The 15,000-nt window shown below is 49.2% G+C and overlaps 1 protein-coding gene across 1 annotated transcript in view; it reads left to right on the top strand.

Annotated features, from left to right (window-relative positions):
* Positions 1–9,973, top strand: part of LOC143301381 (uncharacterized) — an 11,312-nt gene extending 1,339 nt beyond the window's left edge. Inside the window, exons 2-5 of the mRNA XM_076615623.1 lie at positions 4,417–5,678; positions 6,522–6,690; positions 8,458–8,741; positions 9,436–9,973. Coding sequence (XP_076471738.1) covers positions 4,417–5,678; positions 6,522–6,690; positions 8,458–8,741; positions 9,436–9,783 — 2,063 coding nt within the window. The 3' untranslated portion in view covers positions 9,784–9,973. The remainder of the gene's footprint in view (positions 1–4,416; positions 5,679–6,521; positions 6,691–8,457; positions 8,742–9,435) is intronic.
* The last annotated feature ends 5,027 nt before the right edge of the window (positions 9,974–15,000 follow it).

The raw sequence follows: 15,000 nt of genomic DNA, 5'->3' as shown, positions 1-15,000 counted from the left end.
AAAAGGTATCATAAAGCTGCAGGCTTCAGCATTGTCAGTCCATGCAACAGGCAAAACGAGCAGACTGGTCCATTCCGTAAGCAAAACACTTGCTTTGAAATAAATAAATAAATAAACCAATCAATAAATAAATAAGGAAACAGATGCCTGGTCTGTGCATTAGCCCAACGCCGCGTTGGTTAGGCCTTGAGAGCCTACAAAATCCTCCTTACATGAAGTCAGTGAAATGGTTACAGCCATGTTTGTTTTTCAAAGGTGGAAGTCAGTTCAAGCTCACAACCAACTATCCGTTGTTGAGAATAATTATTGTTTATTTCAAGCAGACGATATAGTTCATCAACATGCTTTGCTTTTATATTTCCTTCTACATACGTGGTAGATTCAGTGAAAACTACAACAGTTTCGATGTGCGGGGTTACGATTTTAATTTTTGAAATGATGTAAGCGATATTTGGTTTGCTGCATTCAGAGCGCCCCGCACCGAGAGGCTGCGTTCAGGGTAACTGATATGAAGGTGGCTAACGCAGTCGTTTACAGCATGTCATAGTGTTTTTCTTTGGTGTTTGCTGCTGCACCACATAAGGCAGTCTCTGAATCATCGATGATATTATTGTCTGTCATCTGAATACTTTTCTTCTTCTTTTTTTTCTTTTTTTTTCTTGCATTTACCTGTTTCTTCACATGGTTGTATCCGTCTTGTTTAAATTTCTGTGTACTGTTCTTTTTCATTTATTTCATTTCATTTTGTTCATAGTTGTGTGTGTGTGTGTGTGTGTGTGTGTGTGTGTGTGTGTGTGTGTGTGTGTTGTTGTTGTTGTTGTTGTTGTTGTTGTTGTCAGTGTTGTCGTTACCTGTGTGTGTCCGCTATCTCTGCTATGTGTGATAGTCAGTCGTGTCCCGACTATGACCATCAGAACAGCAGAGGAGGCAACTGCTGTCCCGACTATCTGGGCTAGAATTTGATTATAGTGGAGAGTGTCTTGCCCCAAGTTACACCCCCACTCTCTCGGCCAAGAGGGTTTTAGGACAGTCAGCGTTGGGATGGTTCCCCAAGCCAACTAGCCCCCAAGGCTTCAGCACTAAGAGCCGGTGCAATCTTGCCTCCTAGTTTGAGAGTCATAGTCCTTCACTCTGCTGAAAAGTCCTGACAACCGACGAGAATTATGCCTGTGTAAATTTGATTTCTCTCTCTTTCTGTCCCTGTCCCTGTTTGTCGGTCAGTTGATCGATCATCGATCATCGGTCATCGGTCTCTCTCTCTTTTCTCTCTCTCTCTCCCTCTCTCTGTGTGTGTGTGTGTGTGTGTGTGTGTGTGTGTGTGTGTGCTATTTGCTATGTATGTAAATAGTTGGGGGGTTTTGGTGTGTGTGTGTGTGTGTGTGTGCGCGCGCGCGCACGGGCATGTGTGTGTGTTACATGTGTGACCCTGTCAGTATTTAATTATCTTGGACCGCGTGTGTACGTATACATGCCGCCGGCAGAGAATGCGAACTTATGATTAGCCCTTTTCTTTCTCTATTTTTTTCCCTTTTTATTTTTTACCCACCAGTCTTTTTATTTTTATTTTATTATTATTATTTTTTTTTAAATACACATACAATGGCGTATGGCGGTATGTCATTGCCGTCAAATCATCCGATAAGCACGAAGAAACCAATATCACAGGTGTGTCGCATTATATCTCCGTTCAACAAACGTACAGGTCTGGACTTAGGCTTGCCTGGTTGTTGAAATCTCACCAGGGTGTCACTCCTACTGTGTGAAGAAGAAGAAGAAGAAGAAGAATGACGCTGCTGCCACTTCTACCACTACCACTACTAATACTACTAATAGTCATTGATGAACAACAACGACAATACTACAACTACTAGTACTACTAGTGATGGTGATGATGATGAGGGGGAGGAGGAGGTGGAGAAGAAGAAGGAGAAGAAACTTGAGTGTCTTGAGTGGTGATTATTGCTTTTAAACAACAGATCGGTTTCGTCTTTAGCTGTGTTTCATGAAGAAATGATGAAGTAAATTATACATACGTAATCGAATGTTACGCGGAAGCGAATTCCAGATACTGAGACAGACGGCGCAGCAAAACAAAACGGAGAGTTTTATGTTGCTTTGTTTGTTTGTTTGTTTGTTTCTCTCTCTTTCTATTTTTGTATGTGTGTGTGTGTGTGTGTGTGTGTGTGTGAGAGAGAGAGGCTGAGTAGGTGAAACGGGGATGTAAGCGAAGCATGAGAAAGAGCCATAGTCAAAGAAGAGGCCACTGAGCGTAGTTTGCGCCACGATAAAAAAAAAAAAGTTGGCGGCGAAACCGGAATGGGTGAATCGAACCTGCACCACTATACTGAAAGCTTGTGCTTCGTGTAATCCTTGATGGGAATCCGGTAGCGAAGAGCCTAAAGGAAAAGGTGACCCCACCTACACCCCACACACCCACACACACTCACACACCCGCACCCCTCTTATCTTGTCTCTGACACTGATCTAAGGAACAGCGCCCCTGGCATTCATATGAAGCCCTGGCCTGATTGTGTTATACCCCAGAATTACCCCACCCCCAAATTTATTCCACGGAGTTATTATGGGTTTCAGTTTCAGTTTCTGAAGGAGACGTCACTGCGTTCGGACAAATCCATATACGCTACACCACATCGCTTAGGCAGATGCCTGACCAGCAGCATAACCAAACACGCTTAGTCAGACATTGAGTGCATGCATATATATGTTTTTGTACCTATTTTGATGCATGCATATATATGTTTATGTACCTATTTTGATGCATGCATATATATGTTTGTGTACCTATTTTGATGCATGCATATATATATGTTTGTGTACCTATTTTGATGCATGCATATATTTGTTTGTGTACCTATTTTGCCAGACGGGACAACATGGGTTCTTTTTCAGTGCGCCAAATGCATGCTGCACACGGGACCTCGGTTAACCCTTTCACCGCCAAACTCGCATTTACTGTATGCACAAGCTAGGTAGAGGACACATGTCACAGAAGGGTGACCAGATCATGGGTCTGTTATCTATGAACCTACTGCTCTTACTGTACGGCGGAAGGATAGGCCACATTTTCTACACATCGCAGGGGTAATCCCCAGCTATTCTTAGATGCCATATTTTCTGTGTTCATAGCCCAAGTGAATTTTGCACTCTAAATTGACTGGCGGTGAAAGAGTTAAAAGTCTCATCCGTATGACTAGACACTCAGTTTTATTTTCCAGTCAGTTTGGGAGAAAGGGTGAGAGCGTCATTGGAACGCAGACCTTGTAAGTGTCTTAACCATTCTACCACCTTTCTCTTTGGGTCAGGCCTGACATGGCTCCAGTATATGGAATGTGGGAAAACTGCAAACCTTGCTCTAAGAATGATCCCATGCAATGAGAATAAAGGATTTCATCAAATCAAATTAATCATAAAGTACAAACTAGTACATCACTCGTGATAACAAGTGTTAATTTGAGGCAGGTCCCATCACACTGGCTTCAGTCCTGGTCCCCGATAAACACTCCATGATGATTCAGCATGGGCTGGTATCCTTCCCATTCCACCAGTCATTCAGCTAACTCCACACGAACACGAGCAAAGTGTACGTATTTACCTGCCATCGAGGCCGAAAATAATCCACGGAGAGCCATTTTGGAGGCTGAGTATTCTGGCATTGAAATAACTCCCTCAGAGTCTTTTTTTTATTTTCTTTATTTTTTTTTATTTTTTTAGAAGGGACATGAGATGGTGTCATGCTTCTGCCCCAAAATGGTCTCCTCAAGGTTTGTCTTTAAACAGAGAAGTGATCTTCCATTGGATAAAAGGTTTGGGTTAACATGGGGAAAGGGGTGGGGTAAATGAAATCCCCCCCCCCCCCCCCCACCCACCCACCCACACACACACCCCTGAAATAATGTAAAGGGGTAAGTGTTTTGGGGCCGACTCCACTAGTGGAGTCAACGCTGTTCTCGGAGTTCTTTCCAAGCATGGCTGGTCTCACATGTCTTAAGAGTTCCCTGTTACGGGGAAGATCTATGCAAAATCGCTGATTTTGTACTATGATGTGTTTCAAATGCACTTCACCTTGGGTTTCCCTTTTCACGACTTGTACCGAGGTGTGTGTGTGTGTGTGTGTGTGTGTGCGTGCGTGCGTGTGTGTGTACGTGTGTGTGTGTGTGCGTGCAGTGCGTGTGCGTGCGTGCGTGCGTGTGTGTGTGTGTGTGTGTGTGTGCGTGCGTGCGTGTGTGCGCGTGTGTGTGTGTGGTCTGCCTCGTGTATTGAGGTAGGTATGTGTGTGTGTTTGCGCGCGCGCGCACCGAGGTGCGCCTAATGGACCGAGTGATATTGTGTGTGGGGGTTTTAGCCGGTATTTTTTTCCTTCACGTATCGACTGTTTTCTGTTGTTGACTCCTGCAGAGTGCTTGAGGTCATCACACTGTGGTGGTGGTGGGGCGACCTGCAGACAGGGAGGAAGAGGAGCAGAACAGATGGGTGTGTACGACCACATGATGCGTCCCTCCATGGGCCACCGGATGCAGGTGGAGCTGAGGGAGAGCATGCAGCACTACCACGGCGTCAGGACGCAGCTGCAGGAGCAACTCTCAGAGCTCTGCTTCAGCAACCGCCAGCTCTACACCTCCCCACACCCTCCCTCCCCGGCCCCCTCCAACTTCTCCTCCTCCACCACCACCTCTTCCTCTGTGCACGTCAAGCGGTGGCGGGATCCGGACAGCAAGTTCAGCAAGGCGCCGGAGCAGGCGGCGCAGAGAGCTCGCCTGGCCAATCTGCAGGCGGGAGGCAAGGCTTCGGGAAAAGCGGACCTACCGCCGATCTCGGACAATAACCGCAACGCACAGACTGACGCCGCAGCAGCCGTGAAGGAAGAGGTGGAGCCTTCGGGTCGAAGGAGCAACGCTGCCCCCTTGCCTCCAGTCACCGCACATCGCGCCGTGTCGTCGAGCGGGGGACAAGAGGCGCCACCGGAGATCCCCCCAGCGTTGAATGATCAGCCCCAGCCCCGACTCCCACCTTGTAGTCCCACGAAGGAGAAGACCAACGACGCCGCAGCCATCGCGGCTGAGAAGAAAGCGTTGAGGTTCGGCGCCAACGTGGAGCTGAAAACGCCGCTGCCGTGCCCCAAGAAGCCGGTGGCTAACAAGGGCGGGCCGGGGACCGCCGGCCAGAAGAAAGGCGGCGGCAGACGGAAGTCGGTGCTGAAGGACAAAGCCACTCACCACATCCTCAAACTGCCCGCCCTGCACGGCGGCAGCCTGAAGTCCAGGCGCTGCACGTGGGACTCGGGGCGCAACCACCTACCCCACCGCAAGGGGAAGAGCACGGCCCTGGAGGCGTCGCGAGTCAAGGAAGAGTGCCTGACTTTCAGCTGCCCATCCCTCACCCTGCCAGCTGTGGCTGACCCTAAGCGGACGGAGGTCCGCCGCTGTCCGCCACTGCCCCAGGGCCTGACCAAGGCAAGGCTCCAGGCCGCCAACCGCCTCCACAAACGGCTTCCTGTGGCGGTGATGTACACTGAGAACTCCCCGGCGAATGAAACCCCCCGGGCTGTTTACGGCGAGCTGGAGGAGGAGGAGGAGCATTTTGTCTGGCCAGCCAGCAAAACGTTTCCAGAGCTGGACGATTCTGGTACTGTGCTGACTGCTTTGGAATATGATGTGGAGGTGAGGGAGAGGAGGGGAATGTGGGATGAGAGATGTGGTGAAGGAGGGGAATGTGGGATGAGTGATGTGGGGAAGGAGAGGGGAATGTGGGATGAGTGATGTGGGGGAGGAGGAGAATGTGGGATGAGTGATGTGGGGAAGGGGGGAATGTGGGATGAGTGATGTGGAATGTGAGATGAGTGATGTGGGGAAGGAGGGGAATGTGGGATGAGTGATGTGGAATGTGGGATGAGTGATGTGGGGAAGGAGGGGAATGTGGGATGAGTGATGTGGGATGAGTGATGTGGGGAAGGGGGAATGTGGGATGAGTGATGTGGAATGTGAGATGAGTGATGTGGGGAAGGAGGGGAATGTGGGATGAGTGATGTGGGGAAGGAGGGGATGTGGGATGAGTGATGTGGGGAAGGAGGGGATGTGGGATTAGGGACGTGCGGGAAGGAGGGGAATGTGGGAATAGCGACGTGTGGGAAGGAGGGCAATGTGGGAATGGCGACGTGTGGGAAGGAGGGGAATGTGGGACTAGCGACGTGGTTTGGAAGTGGGATGTCATACTGAGGAATAAGCGCGGAAGATGAAGCTTAAAAAAAAATAAAAAAAAGAAATCAAAAAAAATCAGTGCTTGTTCACGCGTTTGTCTGTGCACATTATGCAAAAGTACATGACCACTATGTTTTTGTAGACTACACGGCACGGTCGACTACTAACTGTCAGTCGAACGAAGGACTGTTGAAAGGACCGAATGCAGTCAAAGCTCCCCGATAACTGTGTTCACGGACTCGGTATGCTCACAAGACACCCGTACTAATTACTGACACCAAGTTTGTTAATGCTGTATGTTGTCAGGCCGGGATGGACGGCAGCGAAGGACTAGCGCCTCTGCCCGTGGTCCGTCTGTCGGAGTACAAAGGGAGTGGCCTGGGATGGCAGACCAGCACGCGCCACGTTCCCAGGCTGAGGCTGGACCGTGCCCAGAGTCCTGGACTGGTATCCGTCACCACCACCGGCAGATCCGGTAAGGCTTAGGTTGATGGTTATGATGATGATGTGGATACTTGTATTGCGCCTATCCTCGGTCGGAGACCAAGCTCGAAGCGCTTTACAAACACGGGGTCCTTTGCACAACAGGCTGCCTACCTGGGCAGAGCCGACTGACAGCTGCCATTGAACGCTCATCATTCGTTTCCTGTGTCATTCAATCAGATTTTAGACACACACACACACACACACACACACACACACACACACACACACACACACACACACTCTAACATTATACGTGTGTGACCATTTGTTTATTTACCCCGTCATGTAGGCAGCCATACTACATTTTCGGTCGTGTGCATGCTGGGTATGTTCTTGTTTCCATAAACCGAACGCTGACATGGATTACAAGATCTTTAACGTGCGTAGCTGATGTTCTGCGTGCTCATACACACGGAGGGGGTTCAGCAACTAGCAATTATGTTGACATAGGAAATCGAAAAAAATCTCCACCCTGTACCCACAGGCGCCGTCACCGAGATTCGAACCCGGCACCCTCAAATTGAAAGTCCAACGCTTTAACCACTCGGCTATTGCGCCCGTCAAAAAAGGTTAAAGTTCCCATACCTTTTATGGCCATCGATGCAGTGAATTCATATCCACTGTGTCTTGGGTTCGGCACTGGAGGAAGGCAGGACCCAGTGCTCTCCTCACGTTCCACAGTCTTGGCCTTCCATAACCGAGGTCAGGTACCACGCCTGGGTGGGGTGAAGAACAATCGGATGGGAGTGGTGCGGCGGTCAGATGGTTACAGCGCTGGATTGTTTCCCGAATTTCCGGAGTTCGATCCCAGTCGCGCCTGGTGAGGGGTTAAGGGTGGAGATTTTTCCGATCTCCCAGGTCAGTATATGTACCGACCTGCTAGTGCCTGAACCCCCTTCGGGTGTGTATACGCACGCAGAAGATCAAATACACGCGTTAAAGACCCTGTGATCCATGTCAGCATTCGGTGTTTCCATAACAAGAATATACCCTGCACCCCCCTCCCCCCTGAAAACGGAGTATGGCTGCCTTTATGGCAGGGTAAATAAAACAGTGATGTACGTAAAATATTACGTGTGTGTGTGTGTGTGTGTGTGTGTGTGTGTGTGTGTGTGCGAAACCTTATTAATTTTAATGACACGGGAAACGAATGGTGAGCGCCCAAAAGTAGTTATCGGTCGGCTTTACGCAGGTAGAAGACAACCTTTTGTGCAAATGACTCCGTGCTTGTAAAGCGCTGAAAGCTTGGTCTCTGACTGAGGAATCCACACCATCATTTCCAAAGGACACATTTAACACCATCCCGAAACGGGGCTTCGATCCCTGATCGCTGTTGATCACAGGATCATAAGTCCAACAACGCCTAACTGACTCTGCCACAGAGCCTGCAAGGCGAACAGGGCTGGGGGAAAAAACGACATGATAACATGGAGTGTTGTTTAACCCTTTCACTGCTGAATCGTTGTGAAACGAGATCCGTGTGGCATCGATCTTAATTGCAAGTTTTTTGTGTGCTTTTTAAAGTGGTCTCATTGGTTTTTTCTGTACAAAGGCGAGCAATTCCAAGAGGAAGAAAAGAATGGGGTTGAAGATAATGCAAATAGTCACTGTGCATGGAAATACATTCAGACTTATTTTTTGTCATTTTTAATTCTGACTGAAAAGGGATTTGTGGATATTTTCGTCGTGAGCACAGATTTGTAATTAAGTTTTTCTGAACAGAATATATACATATCTTTCTGTCTCTTTCTCCAAGGGGCCACGGGATTTACGGGTGCCACCTACATGTCTCAAGAAACGTTGGAGTGGAAAGGGGAGTACATGGCTACCGGAAACCGGAACCGGAAGGACCGCATGTTGTCGGAAATCATCCAGATTGTGCGTCAGCGCATGCGCGAGAATGAGGAGGACCTGAAAGCAGCAGGCCACTACCCTCGGCCCAACGAGTTTCGGAGCCTGGATGAGGAGGATGACGTCACGTTTTGGGACAGGCGCTTGCGCACTCCCACCAGTGAAACAGCCACAGCCAGATCTACTGCAGTAAGAAAGGAGCATTTGGATTAATCACTGAATACGATGTGATATGATATGATACGATTTGATATGATACTATTATGATTATTCTTTGAAACTAACCGCGAGGATCTTACTGCAGACAGACCAACATAGCAAACAAATATAAAATGCATCCTTGTATCTATAGCCCTTAAAAGGCACGCTGAGATCTGGAGGATTGCTCTTGATTACTTAGATTATGACACTGACATATGTGAAGGTTTTGTCAACACATTGTTGCTTGTTATTTCTTGTATGTTTGTGTTTGTCATAAGTGTTTTATTTAGAAGCAGCGGCTATGGTCTGTGCTGATAACATTTTCGAGTTTTGAATTTCTTCCCCCTCTCCCTCCTTCCCTCCCTCTTTGTTTTACTTTTTTTTTACACCACTATTTAAAAGAAAAAGAAACAAACAACACACGGACAATCTTCTCCTCCCCTAGTCTATTTCAAACCTTGAGATATAAAGTTACGAGTTTTTAGTGTGTTGTCTCTCCCCCCTCCCCCAAGCCCCCGCCGGCTACACCCCTCACCCCCTGCACCCCCCTCCCTCTCCACTTTCTCCTTAAACATTGTTTTCTCCCTTCGCTCTTTGACAAACCTCCACCACCACCACCACCACCACCACCAAAAACAACAACAAAAACAGACGGATAAACCAATTATCATTCTGTTGCCAGCGACGCCAGCGACTGCGGGCCGGCAGGACAACGGCTGCACGTGCAACGATGAAGAAACAGTCGTCGACGGCGGTTGGGGGGGCAGCTGCCATTAGCGATCGTGACACACGTGGTGGTGGCACCACGGCGGCAGCACAGTCCAGCGGTGCCAGACTGCACGCCTACCTGCAGAAGCTGTCCCAGAGACGGAAGGAGAGAGTCAAGGAAAGTCGGCCTGCCGCCAGGGAGCGCGTGCGTTTCCAGCTGGCCAACCTGACCATCCGAGAGATCACGGAGCTGACCATGTCCTCGCGGGGTCAGCCCAGCGCTTCTCTCTACACCGGGGCGACGGCGGCGACCGCACACTGACACACCCCACTGACTGCCTTGTGATGTGATGGAATGACGAACACACAGTGCCTTGCTTATATCGTTATCCCAGTCGTTACATGTGTTCGTGTTTGGGGTTTCTTCTGTTTTTGTCTGTCGTTGCTGTTTTGTTTTCCCCCTCTTTCTTGTGTTTCAAAGTATCGTGATTTTTTTTTTTTTTTTTTTTTTTTCTCTTGAGTTTCCGGTGACTGCATACCAAATACCAGGGATAGCGTTGTTGTTTTTTTTTTTTTGTTTTTTTTTTTTGGGGGGGGGGGGGGTTCTGTCAAAACTTAAAGGTGTAGCTGTTCTTTTTTCTTAACGTCTGTCTGTCTGTCTCTGTCTCTCTCTGTATATGTATATATATGTGTGATGTATATATATATATATATATATATATATATATATATATATATATATATGTATGTATGTATGTATGTATGTATATACACACACACACTCACTTGACTTAAAGGGCTGCCTTTTCTGTTTGTGAATGTGCAACATGTGTTTATCAGTATTTCGATCACTGCGTGCATTTGACCATTTCACAACGAATGGACACAGCTCTTGGACCATCAGTGCCAAGGAACATACGTACGTTTTATCCTCCCCATCACTGACCACCCACGCATCTAACCCCCACCCCCCCTCCTCCCCATTATCCCATGCACCCTACCCAACAACCGCATCTAACCTCTGTCCTCTCCACTCCCCCTCCCGGCTCTCTCCACCCTACCATTGTGTCTTCCCCCCGCCTCCCCCCCCCGCCCCCTCCTCCCTGTACCCGGCTCCCAGCACGGCACCAAGTTCGGCACATGCAAGCAACGTGTGTGAATGCACAACAAAACAAACTGTCCACCGTGTGATGCTCTGTGTTCTTCACCGTGTTAAGGGTTGGATGACTGCCTCCGATGCCGATTGTTGTCGACAACCGTGTGTCACACGGCACGGCCTCTGCGAAGGAAATAACGTGAAATGAAATTTAAAACAATGACAACAACAACTAAAGTTTGTTTTGTGTGTGTGTGTGTGTGTGTGTGTGTGAGTTAGCCACTGTCGATGAGAGGGAGAGAGAGAGAGAGGGGGGGGGGGGGGTCAGGGGGCGGGGGTGTGGGGGGCGTAGGGAGGGACATGAATATGGATTTCCCTTCGAAGCGCACTTTTATAATTCTTTGATAATACCACTTACTGAGAGAGAGAGAGAATAAAATAATCCAGATTCTGGGACACGCGCTCGAATACACACACATTAACACACAAACACGCACGTACGCACTCACACTCGTAACACACACACACACGCGGGCGCGGGCGCGCGCGCATGCACACTCACACTCCCACACACACTGGCACACACACACACACACGCACGCACTGAGACGCACGCACGAGGGCAGGCTGAAAAAAAGCTGTACAAGCTTATTCTTTTACCCTCAGTAAAGATCATTTTGACTTGACTTCACACACACACACACACACATACATACACGCACGCACGCACGCACATACGCTCGCGCGCGCACACACACACGTACACACACTAATCGCGCGCACTGGTTTAACAGTGGTGACGCGTCCGCTTTGGAAGCGAGAGAATCTGAGCGTGCGAGATCGAATCCCATACACGCTCGCCAGTCGGATTTTTCGCCCCTTCCACTCGACCTTGAGTGGTGGTCTGGACACTAGTCATTTGGATGAGACGACAAACCGAGGTCCAGTTTGTATCTGACATGAAGTTAGCGCACTGACGTTAAGTAACCCACGGCGACAAGATGTTAGTCCCTGGCAACATTCTGTACTGAGGAAAATCCAGTTTGATACGTCCTTGAAACGGAAGCTGTCCGAATTTGGGTGTATATCTGACACATTCTGTGAGTGTATATTTGACACGTTCTGTAATTTCAACCGAAAGTGAAGATCAGCGACACACACACACACACACACACACACACACACACGGCACACACACACACACACACACACACGGCGCGCACACACACACACACGCACATACACAGAGTTTTCCCAGTCAGTCAATGCACATGTGTTAAAGTATAATAATGGGATGAACAGACCAGTCGTCATTCAGATTGTTACGTGTTTATTGTTACACTGTTTAAATGTAGCATCTTTTGAAATTAGGCTGAACTGGCAAGGAGTCGGATATGTTTGTTTACAACGCCCAAATCAACAAGCAGTAGTTTTCGTTTCAAATTTAGAATTCATCAGATTTAGGCTCCACACGCATAAGTAAGCCCTGCAACGTACATATGGTACTACATTATACGTCAGTGTTTCCAATGTTGTGTCCATGGGAAAGCCGGGCACTTTACTCACTCCACCCACGGACCGGCCGGTGTGAATGGGTACTGAACTTACTTCACTGAGTTGGGAAAGTTTAAGTAGAAAGGCGATTAAAGATAAGGATTAAATTTCCCTACCCAAGCTAGGCGTACAATATCCCAGTAGTGAAAACGTCTGCCAGAAAAGGTGACTCAGTCCCGGCTGATGTGGCGACCACCCTGGAGGCGCGGGTTCGAACCTGCTGAGGGTCAGGGAAAAAAAGAAAGAAAAAAAAAAGAAAAAGAAAAAAAAGCGGCAATGCAAGTGTATCCAGGAGTCACTAACCTAAGGGGTTATAAGGGCCGAAACACTTGACTGAGGGGGGGCTTCTTCTCTGAAGACCTCAATTGTACTGTCCAACACTCCTTTGGGTTTCATATCACTACCGTGACATAGACTGACGGAAGAATATTGACGTCCGGGCGAGGGACATACAGAATATAGTATACATACACACTAATCAGGCTGATTTTGTTGTTTTTGAACTGAGGTTTCAGTTTCAGTAGCTCAAGGAGGCGTCACTGCGTTCAGACAAACCCATATACGCTACACCACATTTGCCAAGCAGAAGCCTGAACAGCGGCGTAACGAACTGAGGAGTTAGGTATACTGACGGACGTATGAGACAACTGAGCTGGTTAACTAAACGCACGGAGAAGCGTTTGTTCTCAGTGATAACTTTGTCAGTAATTGTTAAGTGTTTGACAAAGTGTGGAAGGAGGGCCTCATCCTGAAACTTCTCCAAGCCGGCGTACGTAGCAAGATGTACATGTGGATCCAACACTATCTCTTCGGCAGGACCGCAAGGGTCAACCTAGACGGCTTCCACAGCAGAAAGATCAAGCTACGTGAGGGTGTCCCCCAGGGAGGAGTGCTTTCCCCAACATTGTTTTTGTTGTATATCAACGACATCACAGACAACATCACGAAGCACATCTCCAACAGTCTGCACGCAGATGACCTGGCAGTATGGACATCCGCTGAACACACCAGCACGGCTTCCTACCAGCTTCAGGAAGTCGTCAGCAATATCGCTACATGGAAAGAAGACTGGGGTCTTGAGCTCAACACCACAAAAACCAACGCAACACTCTTCTCTCTCTCACCGCCAACGAGCAAGTCAAGCTGAAGCTCTGGGGACAGGTCTTATCCCAAACGGATATACCAACATTCCTTGGTGTCAAGTTGGACACCCGCCTGACCTGGAGGCCCCAGATTAAGGAGATGGAGAGGAGAGGCATCCGCAAGCTAGCCCTGCTGAAGAAGCTGGCCGGGACGACTTGGGGAGCAGACAGCAGGCTTCTCGCCAGGGTCTACATGGGAGCGGTCAGACCCACCATGGAGTACGCCTCAACCTCGTGGGGCACAGCCTCCAAGACCAACAAGAGCCGGCTCGACAAAGTCCAAAATATGGGACTACGCCTCATACTTGGAGCCATGAGGTCCACACCGATCCATGACATGGAGAAAACTGCTAACGTTGAGCCCCTGGAGAGAAGACGCGACCTGAAAGTCCTTATGCAGGGAGAGAAGCTCAGAATACTGCCCTCACATCACCTACACCACAGACTGGAGCAGCCCACCAAGAACCGTCTCAAACGTCAGAGCCTCAGCCACCAGTATAAAGCACTCAGAGCACAGCACAGCGATGTTCTGGCTGCAAAAGGGGAGTCTTGCACTGACCTTGCCTTGCCTGACTGGAGGCTTGACCAAGAGATAGAGGCCACCATCAGCCTCAGAGTTCCTGGCATCACCACCAAAGACCAGCAACCAGCTACTCTCAAGATCCCGACTCTGGCCATGATAGAGGAGTCCTACCCAGCCAGCTCCTGGACCCATGTATAAACGGACGGATCAGCGGAGGAAACCACACACAACGGAGGCAGTGGAGTCTACGTCAGATTTCCCGATGGAGAGCACAGCAGCATCGCACTCCCTGGAGAAAAGCTCTGTTCCAATTTCAGAGCTGAAGTCTTGGCCATTAAAACAGCAGCAGAATTCCTCTTCTCCTGTGGAAGCCCCTTGGCAGCATCTCCATCTTCACTGACTCCATGTCCACACTCCAGGCCCTTGACTCCCCTGATCCTGGTCCACTGATCCAGTCCCTTAAGGCCTCCCTCACAACCCTTAGCCAAACAGCCCCAACGACCCTCCAGTGGGTGCCTGCACATGTAGGCCTCCCAGGCAACGAGCGTGCAGACCACCTTGCTAAGGAAGGAAGCCAGCTCACACAGCCAACCATTCCTGCCACGTATGAGGAAGTAAAAACTCTCCTCCGCAGCAGATTCCGAAGAGGCTGGGTCACCCTGAACGGAGGCTACCAGGCACACCAGGATCCCATCAGGACACTGGAGAGGAGACACCAGACTACCATCTACCGCCTTCGCACAGGACACTGCGGCCTCCGAGCACACCTGAAGAGGATTGGAGTGGCAGCCACATCCCTATGTGATTGCGGCCAGGCTGACCAGACCCCATCCCATATTCTCCAAGACTGCCCCCTGTATGAGAAGATGCGGCAGCAGTCCTGGCCTGGGGGTGCTGACCTCAACACCAAGCTCTGGGGGACGGCAGCCGATCTTCACCGAACGTCCGAGTTTGTGGCATCCCTCGGACTTCGACCCTGACTGCGCAGCTGTCGAACACAAAAGAAAGAAAAGAAAGCAATGGGTGTATCGGACCACGAGATAGTGTACTGCGAGTACAACGTACATGTGCAGAAGACGAAACAAAATCCGAGGAAGATCCACCTGTATAACAAAGCCAACTGGGACGGGATGAGGGAAACCATGAAGGAACTAGACAGCAGGATAGAAAAGGAAGAAGGCAACCTTTCAACTCTGGAACTTTGGACCAAGTTCAAGGCAGCCT

The sequence above is a fragment of the Babylonia areolata genome, chromosome 27, assembly GCF_041734735.1.
Source record: "Babylonia areolata isolate BAREFJ2019XMU chromosome 27, ASM4173473v1, whole genome shotgun sequence".
Taxonomy (NCBI): domain Eukaryota; kingdom Metazoa; phylum Mollusca; class Gastropoda; order Neogastropoda; family Buccinidae; genus Babylonia; species Babylonia areolata.
This window is presented reverse-complemented; position numbering and strand designations above follow the sequence as displayed.